Source organism: Anguilla rostrata, chromosome 17 (genome assembly GCF_018555375.3).
Source record: "Anguilla rostrata isolate EN2019 chromosome 17, ASM1855537v3, whole genome shotgun sequence".
In the NCBI taxonomy this organism is placed as follows: Eukaryota; Metazoa; Chordata; class Actinopteri; order Anguilliformes; family Anguillidae; genus Anguilla; species Anguilla rostrata.
In genome coordinates this window covers 27,339,306-27,356,838 of record NC_057949.1, presented here as the reverse complement: position 1 = coordinate 27,356,838, position 17,533 = coordinate 27,339,306, and the positions used below count along the sequence as shown (strand labels likewise).

Genomic DNA, 17,533 nt, shown 5'->3' with positions numbered 1-17,533 from the left:
AAGGAGATTGAGGCGTTCTTTTGTATAATAAAAAAGATTTATTAAGTAAAATTTCACAGTAACATCATGTACAAACATTAAACATTACGTCCGTGCTCAGTGTCTTCCGGGGTCGCGTGGGGTGTAGGTGTGGGCGCAGTCTTTGGTCCGATTCTCACACGTTATTCTCCAGTATGAGCCTCGGCTCCAGGAGCGAGTCCCACCGTTCGGTCAGCTGTGGGAAGACGGCGACAAGATTTCCATGACAACGAACCCGCAACACACCGTGAGCCGCGCGCAGCTCTTTGCGGTGGCGTTTTACGCGGCCTCTCCAACGACTGCGCCCGTAGAGCACAGAATACAAGATAACTAATAATTCGGGTTTGAGAACAGTGACACCTAACAATGATTACTCTGTGAGGCTGTGTGTGAGGCTGAAAACTGAGAAGTGACGATCACAATCGCTAGACCTTTTTCATACCATTATGATGACTAGAAGAACTGTGCTAGCATAACAAAACACGCACGTGCACGCGCACGCGCACACAATCTTATGCAAGTGCAGCACAACAGAGATACTAGGCTATATAGAAAAAGTAAACTGGCCAAACACATTGATTATGTTGCTGTTGTGAGTAGTAAACTATTTACTTAGGGAACAGTAATTTGTGTACAGATTGCTTCCTTCTTCAGCATGTGATGTCACAATCTTGGAAAATGGTCGTTTTTCCATGAAGAAAAAGGTTTGGTTAACCTAAGGAGCGCCCAAATTCCTTAATGTTATCTTCTTTACCTGTGAGGTACGGGACACCGCATACTCCACGATCTCAGACCCGTCAGCAGTTTGGTACACCAGGTCAAACTTCCCTGGCCCTGCCGGTCCTTTGGGAAGAAATCGAAGCTCATGAGCGTCCACATGGCACAGGAGGGAGTATGTAAACCAGGCGGTGAGCTCCTGCATTCCTTCTGGCTTTCCTACTCTCTCATTCTAGAAAATTCCAGCCATTAAAGTGGCACTAATGCCATCTACAGCCACAGCAGACTTAAGTCTCTCTTACAGTAAAAAAAATAAAAATAAATATATATATATATATATATTTACAGTGTAGTACTGTATTTTACAAATACTGTAAAACTCATCCTGAATTTTACTGTGAAATATCTTGAATGCATGCCTCTAGGGAGGCCAAAGATATTTCAACAGAAGGGCACAATCATTTATAATCTAATCCAACATTCACAGTGAGCCAGCCAATCAGAACGCGGCAGGCTTCCACAATGGCAGAGGCGGAACCTTTGAACGTATAGAACAGAGTTACGGAGCTGATGATCCTTTGTGTTGACCGTCTTTGATGCGAAGCGCCTCTCTCTGTGTGTGCATCAAACGAGCCGACGTCGTCCTCTCCTCAGCCTCAGCGTGCCTGGCTGGATCACACGTGACAGCACTGCACAGGGCCACAGCCACTCACCAACACGTGCACCAAAGACTCGTTATTCTGACTCGCTCGGCCTAATTAAATCAACTACGAAAGGACGCCAAGGCCTGTGACGGGGTTCACGCCAGAGAAAACAAGGGGCACCTTCCTGCTCTTTCTGGGGAGGCTCTAATCGTCCGTACCTGGGGCAGAGGACAGAAGCTCCAGCTCTATTTGGTTGGTGCCCTGGTCGATTCCGATGATCTTTCCCTCCTGAGGAGGCCGCAGGGGTGAGAGATGACAAAGAGAGACACATCCAAACTGCCGGTGAGGATTTAGGACAACATGCGCTGCCTGGTACCAACAGCACCTTCATGCAGTGACTAAAGCCAAACACTAGAGGGCAATGTCTCGGCCTTTTTTTGGGATCAACAGAAAATAATAAGTGGTGAGGTAGGAAGGGTGATCAAAGGAGAAAAGGACTAAAGAGAGGAGAGAGCAACCTTATTAATGAATAAAAAGCGAGCCGTTACTACATTATCAGGCCTCTAGACCACAAAACACTTTTAGCATTTCCCTGTCACAACCTAAGATACTGTATACTAATTAATTTAATCAAACAAGCAATACACACAAATACTGCTTTGCAGAAGCAGAAGTATGAAAAATGGGACAGGTCTTACTTTGTAGTCCGATACCTCCGGAGTGTAGTTCTCAGTCAGCTCCAGCAGCTGTGCACAGACAAGGATACGGTCGTTACTATGGTTACAGTTTGGAAGAACGGACCAATGGGTGCGACCGATCTGCACAGCATGCCATGATAATCGGAGTCCATTTGATCTCCTCTTGGAATTCAGGACTTAAGGAAGAACTGTATATTCATGCAATTTCCCCCGAAACAGTACAGATGAAATTTGGGCTACAGGTGGCTTTAGGACAAGATCACAGATATGTGATTTAGAATGTTCTTAACTGAACATTTCCACCCACTGCACAGAACTGTACTGTATAATCCTGACATAGGTACAGTATCAGTGGCTCCAAGTATGAACCCATGCCAGTTTGAATACAACAAGGGGCGACATAGCTCAGGAGGTAAGAGCGGTTGTCTGGCAGTCGGAGGGTTGCCGGTTCACACCCTGCCCTGAGCGTGTCGAAGTGTCCCTGAGCAAGACACCAAACCCCTAACTGCTCTGGCGAATGAGAGGCATCAATTGTAAAGCGCTTTGGATAAAAGCGCTATATAAATGCAGTCCATTTACCATTTACAACCACCTACTCATGGAAACTGACCCGGATTTTGAGGCATTAGTTGGTGAGATATCTCCGCAAATTGTCACAATGCCGTTATCCATTTTGGCCACTCCCCGATAGAGCTGAATTTTATCTTCATTTACTCGCTACACCAAACTGCATCCTCACAAATCAATACTGACGTGAGGCATGCTGGACCTGAACAAACAGGCTCATACAACACTGGCCACTGTTACAGTGCACAGTGTAGTAAACTGGTTATGGAACTGGGCTTGTAACCTGATGTTTGTGGGTCTGATTCCCAGGTAGGACACTGCCGTTATACCCTTGACCGAAGCTTTTAACCTGAATTGCTTCAGTGTATATCCAGCTGTATAAACTGGATGTGCAAAATTAAAAAAAAAAAAAAAGTGGTCCCAGTCCCTCTGTAGGAGAGCGTTTGTTAAATGCAAGAAACGCAACGCAATGCAAGCCAGGGGAAGCAGGCGATGCCCATCGTACCTTGAAAGCGATCTTCTGGCCCACCCGGGGGGGCGCAGCCAGCAGGGGCATGGACCCGTAGTCCCGTTTGGGTTGGGGCGCGCTCTCCGGAGGGTTCTAGAACAAACAGACAGACAGAGGGAGGAGAAAACGGGATGTGGAGCGCTCGACAGCGTGACCCCGTGAGGTCGCGGTGGCGGTTGATGGCGGTCGATCGCGGCGGCGTCAGCGACTCACCTGGAGGACGACGGCCTTGTTGGTCAGAGTGTCGTCCGCGTGCCGCTGAGGCTGCTGCTGCTGCTGCTGCGGCCCGTTCTGGTCGCCATAGCAATAAAACACGTGGTTCCCTGCGCCCCGACTCGCCCGGCCGTGACCCCCTCTCTGACCGCCCCTGGGGCTCCCGCCCCTCCACGGAAACCTTCCGTCGCCCCGCCCGACCCCCCTCCCGGCCCCCGGCGAGCTCCCCCTCCCGGCGCCCCTGGGGTTAGCCCCGCCCCTCCCGGTGACAGCACCGCCGCCGGGCCCCGTTGCCAACGGTGGAACTTGGTGCCCAAGGCCCGGCCTCCTATTGGCCAGGCGAGCCCGGCTGGTGCTGTCCGAGTCCGAGCCCGAGCTGGAGCTGGAGCTCCGCGGTTTGGCCCGAACCGCCGGTGCCGCCGGGAGGGCCGGCGTGGGGGGGGCGGTCGTCTTAGCGACGGGTTTGGCCGCGGGTTTGGGACCGGGAGAGGAGTCCGACGAAGACTCCCAGGAGGAAGAGGCAGCGACGCCAGCCTTCGCTGCGCCGGGGACGGCCCCGCCGGGCCCGGCCCCGCCGGGCCTGCCGGGGGCCGTCACCGCGACGGCCTTTTTGGGAGGCTCCTCCTCGCTGCTGTCGCTGGTTTCCGACGACGACGACGCCGGCGCCTTCGGCTTGGCGGCTCTGCTCGCGGCGGTGGTGGCGGCGGGCGTGGCGGGCTTCTTGGCGGTTTTGTCTGCCGCGGGTTTAGAAACCGCCGGCTGTCTCACGGGGGTCGTCCGCTTCACAGGCGCTGCTGCTGCTGCTGCTGGTTTGACCGGCAGAGTCTTCTCCTTCAACTTCTTTCTTTTTTTCTTTTTCTTCTTCTCCTCCGCCGCCGCCACGACCGGTTGGGGGTCCACCTCTTGGCCCTCTGTCGGAGCTTTCTTCTTCTTCTTCTTCACCCTTAACCCCTCGTTCTCTTCTTCTGCTTCTCTGGTCCTTTTATTTGATTTCTGGGACAGGCCCTCGGGTTTGCTGCTGGCTTCGATGCCATTCACTGGCGGCTGATTTTCCACCTTCACCCTGTCAATCAACAACAGGTGATAAGCTTGTCTCTTTAGGACGCTAGAGCCATTGCATGAAGACAAGCCTATGCCAAGGAATTGGGTTTTCTTTCTTATCAAGTAGAATAATATCACAATAAATAAAGGCTTATTAGCTCGCACATGAGCTTAATTTCTTCCCTTTCTCATGTGCAGTTGAATTTCAGTTAAATGTCATCTATTGCTTACTTGTGCTTAAATTGTTCTAGCTACCTAGTTAGCAACATCCAATGAGTTTTACTGCAAAACTTTAGTTAATGCCGGCTTGTACTGCGATTCAGTCGACTGGACAACGCTCACTTTAACGTGAACTACAAGGTGAACAACGACGTGCTGAAATCAGTGAGATCTATGACTGAAACACGCCGAAGTTACCTTGGTCGTTAGGCAAGTTACTTAACTTAGTTCCTGTGCAAGTAACGTCATGCACAATCTAGACGTAAACGAAGCTTTGAATAACAGCCACATAAGTTGGTGACCCAACAAACAGCGTATACAATTATACAAGTGTATTTTGTGGGAAGCAAAGCTAACACCCAAGTTAGCAATATTATTGAAACGCGAATATTTGCACGCAACAGCACTTACCTGATGCTGTCATTGTCGCGCACTACGTAAACGCTCTCCGTGGGAGGCAAGTAACAGTCCTCAATGAACAAGTTTAAAATCGTCCTGCGACTGAAATCGAACTTTTCCCTGATGACGCTCGCAAGATCCGCCACCACGCGACACTTGTTTAGGTCAACAAGCACCCAACACATGCGGCAGTCCGACACCGCAGGCGGGGGATAATCGAAATACAAACGCACTCGTACCGCATTCAAACTGGACGCGGCCATTATTATCTTCCTCGTGTGTGCTGCGGACCGAGTGAACCACATTAAAGTATGATCCCTTTTAAAGTGTTCTACTACTGCCACCTGTCGGTCTGGAAGGGTAAATCGCACAATTTTTCTTTGAGGTGAAAACATTTAAAATGTACGCCTATACAGACCTGCCACTCACGAATGTGTCTTGTGTCGTTTTCTGCATTAACATTAACGCAGTCAGTAAAATGACAATGACAATGCTAATGCACCTATATGGTCTATAAGTTATAAACCTTTATGTTCTATTGTCAAACCATTTTAACAGCGGAATAAAAAAACACCCCCACTCCAGCAAATGAACAAAAATTAGCAAGGTGATCACCAAAACAGCACAACATTGTGATGAAGTTCACAAGTTTTATTCTCAGTATTAAAAATAACACTTTAAGTGCAATATATAACACATTCCTTCGTATCCTTCACATTTGGTCTAAACTTGTTCATGGTCTATTTTCATTCCCTTTACAGAGACACTGGGGTTAATTTATGTACACGATTAAAAAAATGCAAACCAAACTCACATACCCAACATCCTGCCCACTGAGAATTTTCAAGTGCATGTGGAGGCAGGTAAGTGTGTGAAATGTGTATTTTCATCACCTTTAAAATCCTGCATTTAAATGAAGTTTACACTACAATGCAAACTGAACTCACAGTGACAGACAATGCTATTGACGCGCAGTCATATTCATAATTTCTCACAAGATCAAAGAGAAACGGCAATTAAATATGGACTTTAAATTTAAACAGAACATAAAAATGGACTTTATGCACAAGAGCTCTGTGCAAAGAAGAAATAAACAGACCAAAAAAGGAAACTCCAAGAAATATAGAAAACTTTTTTTTTTTGTTTCCTGACAGATTGCAAATGGAAAAAACATTGATGCCAAAGGCTTTTGTCACTGTCTCAAAACATTAAACTTTTATGACTTTTCAGTGGAATGTGGTAGTTTAAGAACGAAGCAGTTGATTATTGTGCCCACACATCTGAAACCACCCCCCGGGACCCATTCCATCTCACTCCTGAAAACCTACAACCAAAGCCGTTAATGATGTTAGTCCACACCGTAGAACGAGAGGCAATATAGATCATCAGAAGTTCATGAATGTCACAAGAAACATGCATAGAACCCTCAGACATAGAACGCTCTGACACAGCACCCTCAGACACAGAACCCCTCTGACATAGAACCCCTCTGACAGAGAACCCTCACCTTACTGAATGTGAGCTTTGTATGGCTTCTGCTGGTTGGTGCCTCCATGTTAGGTGCAACCACCTTGGTTCTTTTGCAAAATCACCCCCTTGAATTTAAAGTGCCCACTTAACATACATGTTCAAACATATTTACATATTTAAGTAGATACAAAATATGTAGAACCGTTACAAATATTGAATATAAAACATCTCGAGCCACACATATTGCAGAAGTACAATAGCTACATACAATTTTACACCATTCTGTCATATTTTGCTGCATGTTCAATGTTCGATTTTTGTAAACATTGTGTCAGTTAAATGTAAACGCCACAGTACACAGATGTAAACAAAAAAGGCGGTGAGACTGATTGTGAGACTGTATTGCGTGCAGCGTACGAAGACATTTCCATTTGAAATCAGCTTATGGGCTCGTTTAACAGAATCCAAATCATAGACAAGAAAGCTGATGAAAACACAATGGTTTTTTTTCTGTAGAGGCAACAAAAAGCAAAAAAAAAATTTATTTAAAAAAATCTGAATAACAGAAGGAATTATTCAGTAAGATTGACACAGAAGGTTACATCCTGGTTGAACTTCCAGCTAGTAGCTAAAGATGGACTCTAACTGGAACCAGCTTATGCTCCACCTGAATGCTGTCTGGAATTTGGTGATGGTCTGTTGCATGTATGAACCTGGCCCACCACAGCTGGATATTGCCAACACGGTTGCTATTTCAATCATCTTGTTGCCAGCTTGACCATCTCCAAACCAGCTTCAAACAAGCTGGACCAGCTTAAAACCAGGCTGGAACCAAGTTGGAATTTCCACCAGGGATTAGCCAACAGGACCAACGCAGATGTTCTATAACAGTGCTTCATAAAAAAGTACCGTTCAAAACAAAAATCTACAACAGCACTTTTTCACAAGGAGAAGCAAATAGTGCTTGGATTGTGTCCACACACATACAGTCCCTGTAGGTATGCAAGTTCCCAAACTCTTTTGTGGTTTGACTCTTTAATAAGGACAAAGTCATTTTAATTTAGCGACAAATGACAAATGTCAAGGACACACCACCGCATTGTCTAATCAGTGAATCCAGCATCCGGTTTATCATATATTTCTTATAAATCTTAATAAAGCAGGAAACCTACATGCGTGGTCTGTGCTCATCTGGTTTTCAATGTTCTGACCTTCATACATATTTTACAAAAGCTCCATATTATATGACAGGCCTGCAACTATATTTCTAAATAAGAAAATAAAAAAAATTGATAAAAATAAATAGCTAAATTCGATTGTGTTTCAGATCAGTAAATTAATGATTTTAATTACTTCAAATGAGATTGTTTTTCCTACCGACAGAATTGCTGATTTGGATATTCATTATCTGGTATGTGCAGTGTGCCACGCTCAGATTTACGTGTGCTCCTTTCCCCTGTGGAACGCACATCCCCCTCAAACACCTGCTCACAACGTCAGGTCACATCTTCATCTTCATCTTCATCAGCTCTCAGAAGCAGGTCGGCCAGACCGTCCACAAAGCAGTCAGGGAATCGAAGAAGTCTCAGAGCTGAACTCAAAGTCCGGGGGAAGTCTGGATTGACAGGTGACGGAGCTGTCGATTGTACCTGTACACAGTTTTATTCCAGGTGTTCTTTGACGTTGTGCACGGCATCATAATATATGCATTAAGATATATAAAAAGCTAGCATTTCGTCAGCCTCTCTAAAGACAACAGCATAAATCATTTACATTTGGCAGCCTGGCATAATTCAAAATTAGCCCTTCTCGACAGCCACATTTATAATAATTATTGTAAGTGCATAATTAAACTATTGAGTTCTTTGCAACACATCCATTTTAATTATATACTTGTAATAATTATTGTAATGCTGCCATGGAGAACGGCTCGTTTTGAATAGCACAGAGTAGGCCAATGTCAGTCATTGGTGCTGCTGTCTTTGAAGAGAATGGAAAATGGTCAGTGGGTTCACAACATACAATACTGCATTCAACATAAAGTAAAAAAGTCATGACAGATTAACAGATATTTTGTATCGTAAACAGACAATCATTCCACAACCTACAGATACCTCTTAATGTGCTGATTCAATAGATAGAGTGTTCCCAATCTACAGAACGTTTGCACGATTAAGACGTATAAAACTGATCCAGCAGTGCGGACAAAACAATACAGAACACAACATTCGCTGCGTCTCCAGTTCTGTTTGTACTGCATATTTATCTGCATAGAATTTTTAAATTGCACGTTGCTTGTCTGTTTGAAAAACTAAGGAAGGCATTCAATCCATTTTAAGATTTGTTCCATTAAATTTCTGTTCTACGCAGGCTGCTTTATGAAATGTTGGCAGTCACTGAATTTAGTGACTAGCGTGTAAACAACAAACAACCCTCTGTTAATTCGACTGGCTAACAGATAAACTACAAAGCAGGCGGACTGAACCGCCCTACCTGTGTGTGAAAACAGGAGAGCTGGATATTTTTAAAGTTCACATTATCACAGCATTCAGAGATTCTCAACATGGCCGCCCGGTTGCAGCCTGTTAGGTCATGTGACTGGTCCTAGAGTTAGCTCTTCTGTACCTCTTTCTGCTCAACCCTTAAAAATAACCGTCTTGTGATGTTTGAGATGAAATTGTCTTAAGTTTCATGCAACTCCTATGCCACTTTCATGTTACATGTACCTCCGTCCAGCACCAACATTATATATTGTACTTTGCATCACTATCTTGATGTTGTAGCATGTCATGCCTCCTAGTTTGACTTAGCATAGGTTAGGTCAGAGAGTAATGTTTACTGTGTGAACTGGACTCAATGTGTTCATGGATATGAATAACTGCACAAAATGAGTATTGCACCTTTATCGGACCTGTGTTCTGCAGCTGTTCCAGTGCACTTATTGTATGCTGCTTTGGATAAAAGCCTCTGCCTAGTAAAAGTAATGTAATGTAAAGTCTCTGTTCCTGTTGCAGCTTATGTTTATCTGGTGAAATAGGCTGCACCCTGTGGCCTCAGGTGAGCACAGTGCTGAGTGTCTGTCAGTAAATGAGTATGGCACACCTCCAGGGTTTAAAAAAAAAACAAAAAAAAAAAACACGAAATTCATTACTGTCGACTGTATATCATTTACAGAGGCACTTAACTGTAATGAAAAAATATTCATTGAATATGTCAAGTTGATTGAATGCCTGATTCACAAAATCAAGGTCTTGATTGAAGACTGAAGTCTTGATTGAAGACCGATTGCATGATTTTAGCTGAACCAGGTCTTTTTATGGTGGGCCAGAGCAGAACCCAGCACCCATGACATCCCTCCTTGGGTAAGGTTCTTGAACATCCTCCTTGGACAAGCTTCTCGGACACCCTTATCAGATAAGCGTCTCAGACACCCGGACCCCCTTGGCTTGGTGGAATCTTCCCCCAGCAGCTGAAGGGCTGAGGAGCTGTAGGACTGTAGGTCAGTAGGACTGTAGGGGTCAGTAGGGCTGTAGGGCTGAAGAGCTGTAGAGCTGTAGGTCAGTAGGACTGTAGGGGTCAGTAGGGCTGTAGGATAGTAGGGCTGTAGGGCTGTAGAGCTGTAGGGCTGTAGAGCTGTAGGGCTTTAGGGGTGTAGGACAGTAGGGCTGTAGGGGTCAGTAGGGCTGTAGGGCTGAAGAGCTGTAGAGCTGTAGGTCAGTAGGACTGTAGGGGTCAGTAGGGCTGTAGGATAGTAGGGCTGTAGGGCTGTAGAGCTGTAGGGCTTTAGGGGTGTAGGGTGGTAGGGCTGTAGGGCTGTAGAGCGGTAGGGCTGTAGAGCTGTAGGGGTGTAGGGTGGTAGGGTGGTAGGGCTGTAGGGCTGTAGGGCTGTAGGGCTGTAGGGCTGTAGAGCTGTAGGGCTTTAGGGGTGTAGGACTGTAGGGCTGTAGAGCTGTAGGACAGTAGGGCTGTAGAGCTGTAGGGCTGTAGGGCTGTAGGGCTGTAGAGCTGTAGGGCTGTAGGACAGTAGGGCTGTAGAGCTGTAGGGGTGTAGGGCTGTAGGGCTGTAGAGCTGTAGGGCTGTAGGGCTGTAGGGCTGTAGAGCTGTAGGGCTTTAGGGGTGTAGGACAGTAGGGCTGTAGAGCTGTAGGACAGTAGGGCTGTAGAGCTGTAGGGCTGTAGGGCTGTAGGGCTGTAGGGCTGTAGAGCTGTAGGGCTGTAGGACAGTAGGGCTGTAGGGCTGTAGGGCTGTAGGGCTGTAGGGCTGTAGGGCTGTAGAGCTGTAGGGCTGTAGGGCTGAAGAGCTATAGGGCTGTAGAGCTGTAGGGCTGTAGGGCTGAAGAGCTATAGGGCTGTAGAGCTGTAGGGCTGTAGAGCTGAAGAGCTATAGGGCTGTAGAGCTGTAGGGCTGTAGGGCTGTAGGGCTGTAGGACAGTAGGGCTGTAGGGCTGTAGGGCACACTACTGACCCAGCAGACGGTTTCCCTCTCAGAGCTGGGATTCAGAGACAGGCCTGCCTTTGCCCAGGGAGGTGGTGCTGTGGCAGGGTCTGAGCAGGGGGGCGTGGGCGGGGTTCTGGGGGGGCACGGCCGCCGGGTCCTTCCTGTGCGGGGGGGCGCTGCCATGCAGCCTGCCGTGGATGTTGGAGGAGCTCTGGGAGCGGCGGATGTGGGCGATGCCCCGCCCCGCGCCACCGTTCGCCAGCTCCTCGCAGCGCCTCCCCCTGCCTGCGGGGGCGCCGTTGAGCTTCCCCTCGGCAGGACCCCCCGTCAGCGCCCCGCTGGAGCGGGACGGCCGCGTCGGGCTCCCGTGTGCCCCCTCGCCCCCGGGGGCCCGTCTCTGGCCGTCCCGTTTGAGGAAGACCGGCCGGAGGAAGGACAGGAGGCCGTCATGGCCCCCCTTCTCCCGCCCCGTCTCCCCCCCTCCTGCCCTGGAGTTCGCCCACTCCCTTTTCAGTTCGGAATCCCAGGAAGAGGGGCCAGTGGGGGCGGAGCCAAGCCGGTCCCCACTCCCAAAATCCCTCCCCCCATCCCAGAAGCCCTTGGTGGTGAACCGGTCCTGCTCTGTCCTTTCAGAGCCCCTCCAGGAGAGGGCAGTGTCGAGCTTAAGGCCGCTCCCCCTCTCCACGGGGGGCCCGCACTGCCCCGTGGGCACTCTGGCGGAACCCAGGGGGCCCCCACCAGGCGGACGGGGGTGCTGCGGCACCTCCTCAGGGGGGCTGGTCATCAGCGGGATGATGGAGTCCTTGGTGCAGCGTGGGCGTCGCCCTGACTCCAGGTACTCCACTAGCTCCCCGGAGGCGAGGGGCGGGACAGGGGCGAAGTCGGGGGCGGACCTGTGCCGGTCTCTGGGTCTCAGCGATGGTCGTGGGGGCGGGGCTTTGCTCTTGGTGGGCGTTCCCATGCTCACACTCCAGCTCTGGACACCTCGAACCAGCGGCCTGCTCTCGAACCCTCCTGCACATCAAACAGTTCCCCCTTTACAACCAGCACCCAGTTTAATGGGCTTACAGAGAGAGATGGAGGAGATGGAAAGATTTGAGGTTGGAGAATAGCAGGAATGCAGAGATGGAGGACAGGTGGAAGGCCAGCCGGATGAGAAATGAAGGGCAGATGGAGACAGAGGAGACACACAAAGAGAGATGGAGAGAGAGACCTGAGGTAGGAGGGTGAAACTCACCCCTCTCTGGCTCGGGGGGGTCATGCTGGAAGACGGGGGACTCTTGCGAGGGGAGCGTGGGGGCGGGGCAGGCACTAGATGTCCGGGAGGCCAGACTGCCCCGCTTGCTGCTCCCCGTGAGCCGAACCAGCCAGTGATCAGACGCAGAGGAGCTGGTGGAGCCTGAAAAGGGAGGGACTCAAATCACTCTACACAGAGCTGTACAATCAGGCAAGTATGATATCGCTCTACACAGAGCTGTGCTATCAGGCAAGTATGATATCACTCTACACAGAGCTGTGATATCAGGCAAGTATGATATCACTCTACACAGAGCTGTGATATCAGGCAAGTATGATATCGCTCTACACAGAGCTGTGCTATCAGGCAAGTATGATATCACTCTACACAGAGCTGTGATATCAGGCAAGTATGATATCACTCTACACAGAGCTGTGATATCAGGCAAGTATGATATCGCTCTACACAGAGCTGTGCTATCAGGCAAGTACGATATCGCTCTACACAGAGCTGTGCTATCAGGCAAGTATGATATCACTCTACACAGAGCTGTGATATCAGGCAAGTATGATATCGCTCTACACAGAGCTGTGCTATCAGGCAAGTACGATATCGCTCTACACAGAGCTGTGCTATCAGGCAAGTATGATATCACTCTACACAGAGCTGTGCTATCAAGCCTAAGCAAAATCACTACACAGAGCAATGCTATCTATCAGGAATATGTGAAATCACTCTACACAGAACTATCATGCACATGATTAGTTGGTGCGTGACATCACCCTAAACAGCCCTACAGACTACCCTTGTGCATGACATCACAGTGTGGGTGTGCTGTAGACCCACCTCTGTTGGAACAGCTGGCAGACCACGGCGGGATGGTGTTGCATTTCTGGTAGAAGAGGATGTAAGCCCCCCTGGTGCATATCTCCCCCTCTGGCAGGAGGTCCACATTGCTGTCATCATAGCAGTACCATTGCCCGTCTACAGAGTTCCTGCAGTACGCTGCTCACACAGACACAAACGCACATGCACACGCATATGCACGTGTGTACATACTCATACACACACACAAACAGATAGCATATAAACACATGCACATGTACCACGTACATACATACACACACACGCAAACCCACACACACATACATACACAAACACATAGCATATAAACACAAACCCATACACACACACACGCACACACAGGCATATGCACACATGCACGTAAACACACAGTTCAAGATCCGGCTGTTCCGTCACACTGTCGCCACGACTACTACAGTACCGCCCTGGATACGTAGCTCACTCGAATGTACCCCGACAATTAACACGCCTGGCCTGACCTGCATGTGCTGCTTGCAGCTAGCGGCTAGCGGCGTGGTGAGGCAGGCTGCCCGTACCTGTGTAGTGCCCGCCGTGCATGCCTCCGTGGTGGTTGCACACCGCGTACAAGTCGTACAGGCAGTCGGGGGGCGGGCCGGCCCCAGGCCCGGGTGGGGCGGCGGCGGCGGCGGCGGCGGGGGGCCAGGGGCCCCTGTGGACGGCGTGGGGCCCCATGTCCAGGCCGGCCAGCGGGAAGCGCACCAGCGTGCAGAGCTTGTGCCGGCGCTCGCCCACCTGCCGGAAGCGCTTCAGGTGGAGGATGAGGATGTCGGGCAGCGTCCACAGGTTCATCTTCACCCGGCCCTGCTGCAGCTGCTGGCAGTGCGGGCACTTCCAGGCGTCGTCTGGCGCCAGCTGGGCGCAAGGGGGCAGGGGGGGGGCAGGGGCAGAAACCACTGCGTGAGTATCTGGAAGATGTCTGACCAGTTAAATTTCAGTGAGGTTCAATGAGAGGAAGTTTCCCTGTGTCACGCACGTGTATTTCCAGAAACTTCCGCACACTCTGGACAAGTGTGTGGACAAAATGTGTGTGGACGATGGGAAATGTTTCCATTTTCAGATTTGTGACTGTCCTGTAAATACCCCTTTGCATGCCTAGAGCCCAGTGGTTTACAGGCCCATTAATCACCCCCCACCCCACCTCAGGGTACCTCCCCAAAAGGGTTCAGGGGCTCCATATAAAAAAGTTTCAACCAGTTTATCCTATCAGGGAGATGGTGTGAAGAAAACATAGGATATATAGGGAAGATTCACACAAGCCTGTAGAATATAAAGCTCCTTCGAGCAAAACCCCAAAAGGTTTTCCCCAGACCTCAGTTTATGTCCGTAAAGCACTTTGTGCTGTTTTGAAAGGCATGAAAAAAGGTGCTATATATATACACATAATGCGAGTTTATTTTTTATTATAGAACCGTCCACTTTGGAACCCGAGCACTTTTTGATGGGTTGTCAGGGGCCTTCGGGAACCCTGAGGACCGTAAGCGACCAGCGGGGCGCTCCTGTAAAAATGAGCAGTGGCTCCCATTAACTGCGCCTAACAACAGCACTTAACACGCACCATCTAACACTTTTATTTCAACTCCCGGGTCCAAAAAAGGATGGTGTGCTGCTCAGGCTACGGGACACAGAGCCCCTTCAGTACAGCAGAAAATGCTTCATTTTACTCATAAATGCACTTCAGACTCAAATGAACTTTTCTAATTGAGTGTCAGAAATTGAATAATGTTTGCCTGCGGTTTTGCGCTTGTCGTGATGGTTAAATGTATGCGTGCCTGTGAGTGAGTAAAATTATTTTTCTTATTTCAGTTTTGAAAGAATTAAAATTTTTATCATGAAAATCGCTCCCGCTTCTCGCTCCCCATTTCCAAAAAACACAGCTTTCTTATGAAGACAGAAAACTTTAGGAAACCTAAGCTCAGGAATGTTTCTTATCATGAGAAAAACATGGCCGCTCTGTGCTTTTGTGATCGTGTGCTCCACTGTGATTGGACGACAGGGGCCTATTTTGCATCTGCTCTAATTCAACAGGCACAACTTTATTTATAACCGGCTTTTGGGAGCAGGGCCTGCTGTTCTTGGAGTGCTTACCAGAAGCCTGAATAGAATCCGCCCCAATGAGAATCCCCCACAAAGAGATGAGTCAGCAAGTGGAAGGGAAAAGTAATTTTGAACTCAGAAATGGATAAAAAATACGCTACGATGATGCGTCCAATGTGACCTGCATCAAAAATAATAATGATAATAATTCTACACCAAGATTTTATATTTTAGAAAGTTCTAGATGATAAATGGAACTTCATTACATTACAGGCATTTAGCAGACGCTCTTATCCAGAGCAACTTACGCAACTTTTTTTACATAGAATTTACACTGCATCCATTTATACAGCTGGATATATATACTGAAGCAATGCAGTATATGTTAAGTACCTTTGCTCAAGGGTACAACGGCAGTGTCCTACCTGGGAATAGAACCTGTGACCTTTCGGTTATAAGTCCAGTTCCTTACACACTATGCTACACTGCCGCCCCTACTACTGTACGAACTAAGTCTTGGGGTTCACACATCACAGTATCCAGCGTATTCTCAGTGGAGCAGGGTGAACAGCACGAGGCTAACAGCACACATTGAGGAGTGTGTGGTGAACAGCACGAGGCTAACAGCACACATTGAGGAGTGTGTGGTGAACAGCACGAGGCTAACCGCACACATTGAGGAGTGTGTGGTGAACAGCATCAGGGTAGCATCGTACACTCAGGAACGCACGCTCAGCAGTCCGCCATCCCGCCCGCTGTATAAACACCTCTCCCTCGATTCCTCAGTTCCCCTCCACTGAGACCCCCCTCCACCGGGACCCCCCTCCACGGGCCCCCTCCACCGGGACCCCCTCCCTCTGGACCGTAAGCGCTCCTCGCTCGGAAACGTCTCCGGCCCTCCGGTTAAAAGCGGCTCAATTATCTCGCCCCAGAAAACGTAGCGAAGCGAGGGAGGAAAGAAAGGCAAGCGTGTCGGATCAACTGCTCGTTCATTTGAAATGTCCGTTTTTTTTTCTTCTTCTTCTTCCAGCAAATATCTTGACGGTAAATGGACCTTTTTAATCAGTCCAGTACAAAGGGAGGATCAAAACTGGGCCAGGCGCCATCTCCTGTCATCTCTAAACTTACCCTTCTCCCTAAACCCTCCAGAGCGGGCCCTGGCAGCGCCTCATTAAGGGCCCGCCCAGAGGTTTGGAAGGCCTGCGTTCTCTTGACACACATTTAAGCGCCGCCCCCCCCACCCCCCACTCTCCAGCGAGGGCCGTTAAACCGCAGAGAAAAGGGGAAGACAGATACCCCCCCCACCAAACAAGGCGAGCTTGTGAGGGAGGAATTAAACGGGTCACAGTAAAAGAAACCCCCCAGGTCTGCTCTCTGCTCTCCACCCGCCCCCCGCCCCGACCGTTTTAATGCCCCGTTTTTATGCGCTTTTAACGGCTTTGCCCACGGCTCCTATAAACTCTGTCCGCAGCACATCTGCTGAGTTCTTCTGCTGAGAGTTCCTCCGCGCGTCGGACGAGGAAACGGAAAGTTTCGGTTTGGTGCTGGAGAATGTTCCGGAAGGGTAGATGGCGAGTTCAGGAGGGGCAGCGGTAACAGGCGGAGTAAGGAGGATGGAGAGGTGGTGAAATGGGGGCAGGGTGGAGGGTGCCAGGTAGGCTGGGATGGGGTGCAGCACAGCTGATTTTTGCAGGGGGCTGACAAAGATTGCTGGGAGACAATCAGTGTGGTAGGGCGGTGCCCAGTGAGTACAGTGATTGGTGGAGGCTGGTCTGACAGGGTGTGGTGGGGGCCGTGATTGGTGGAGGCTGGTATGACAGGGCGTGGTGGGTGCAGTGATTGGTGGAGGCTGGTATGACAGGGTGTGGTGGGTGAAGTGATTGATGGACGCTGGTATGACAGTGTGTGGTGGAGGCAGTGATTGGTGGAACAGGACGGATAGTGGGTGGAGTTCCGTAGAGTGGGGGCAGTGACTGGTGGAGGTTGGTATGACAGTGTGTGGTAGAGGCAGTGATTGGTGGAGGCTGGTATGACAGTGTGTGGTGGACACAGTGATTGGTGGAGGCTGGTATGACGGGGCGAGGTGGGGACAGTGATTGGTGGAGGCCGTCACCTGCTCCTCTTTGGTGTAGAGCTGGAAGCACTCGTCCAGCGTACAGCTGTGCTGCTGCAGCTGCTGCTCCTGCTGTGACCTCACACTGTCTGCATCCTGAACCAGCTCCTCCTGCAGGTTCCCAAACACACTGCACACGCACACACACACAAAAGCACACAGGCAAAGACGCACACACACACGCACACCCACACATGCACACAGGCTCAGAAAAACACAGATACACACAGACACACACACATAGGAAAACACGCACATGCATGTGCAAATGTTGATAAGTCGACCCCGTGACAATATTACCGATCACAGTCTGAATGTGTGAGCGCTGTGAA

At 49.3% G+C, this 17,533-nt stretch overlaps 2 protein-coding genes across 3 annotated transcripts in view; both read right to left on the bottom strand.

Annotated features, from left to right (window-relative positions):
- Nucleotides 1-15: 15 nt before the first annotated feature.
- On the bottom strand, nt 16-5,336 carry coil (coilin p80). Of its 2 annotated transcripts, none has more exons than XM_064314872.1 (7): nt 5,264-5,336; nt 3,366-4,428; nt 3,150-3,245; nt 2,078-2,125; nt 1,598-1,667; nt 773-861; nt 16-214 (listed from the first exon to the last, which is right to left on the bottom strand). In XM_064314872.1, exons 1-7 carry the CDS (start codon nt 5,266-5,268, stop codon nt 155-157), a joined length of 1,431 nt encoding a protein of 476 aa, XP_064170942.1. In that variant the 5' UTR covers nt 5,269-5,336; the 3' UTR covers nt 16-154. The 2 variants fall into 2 exon arrangements, with proteins under 2 accessions (XP_064170942.1, XP_064170941.1); XM_064314871.1 differs by having other exon boundaries at nt 5,037-5,328.
- A 324-nt stretch (nt 5,337-5,660) lies between these two features.
- Nucleotides 5,661-17,533, bottom strand: part of LOC135243214 (ubiquitin carboxyl-terminal hydrolase 43-like) — a 63,301-nt gene continuing 51,428 nt past the window's right edge. The window contains exons 11-15 of the mRNA XM_064314865.1: nt 17,202-17,331; nt 13,570-13,906; nt 13,016-13,174; nt 12,170-12,331; nt 5,661-11,946 (exon numbers count right to left, since the gene is read on the bottom strand). Of these exons, the coding sequence (XP_064170935.1) occupies nt 10,979-11,946; nt 12,170-12,331; nt 13,016-13,174; nt 13,570-13,906; nt 17,202-17,331 (1,756 nt within the window). The 3' untranslated portion in view covers nt 5,661-10,978. The remainder of the gene's footprint in view (nt 11,947-12,169; nt 12,332-13,015; nt 13,175-13,569; nt 13,907-17,201; nt 17,332-17,533) is intronic.

Bases quoted from the DNA above. Each gene is read 5' to 3' on its own strand.
- coil (XM_064314871.1), bottom strand. From the start codon at position 5,287: ATGGCCGCGTCCAGTTTGAATGCGGTACGAGTGCGTTTGTATTTCGAT. The intron at 3,246-3,365 runs GTGAGTCGCTGA...TGTTTGTTCTAG, and splicing joins ACAAGGCCGTCGTCCTCCAG to AACCCTCCGGAGAGCGCGCC. The intron at 862-1,597 runs GTACGGACGATT...TTCTTCCCAAAG, and splicing joins GCTTCTGTCCTCTGCCCCAG to GACCGGCAGGGCCAGGGAAG.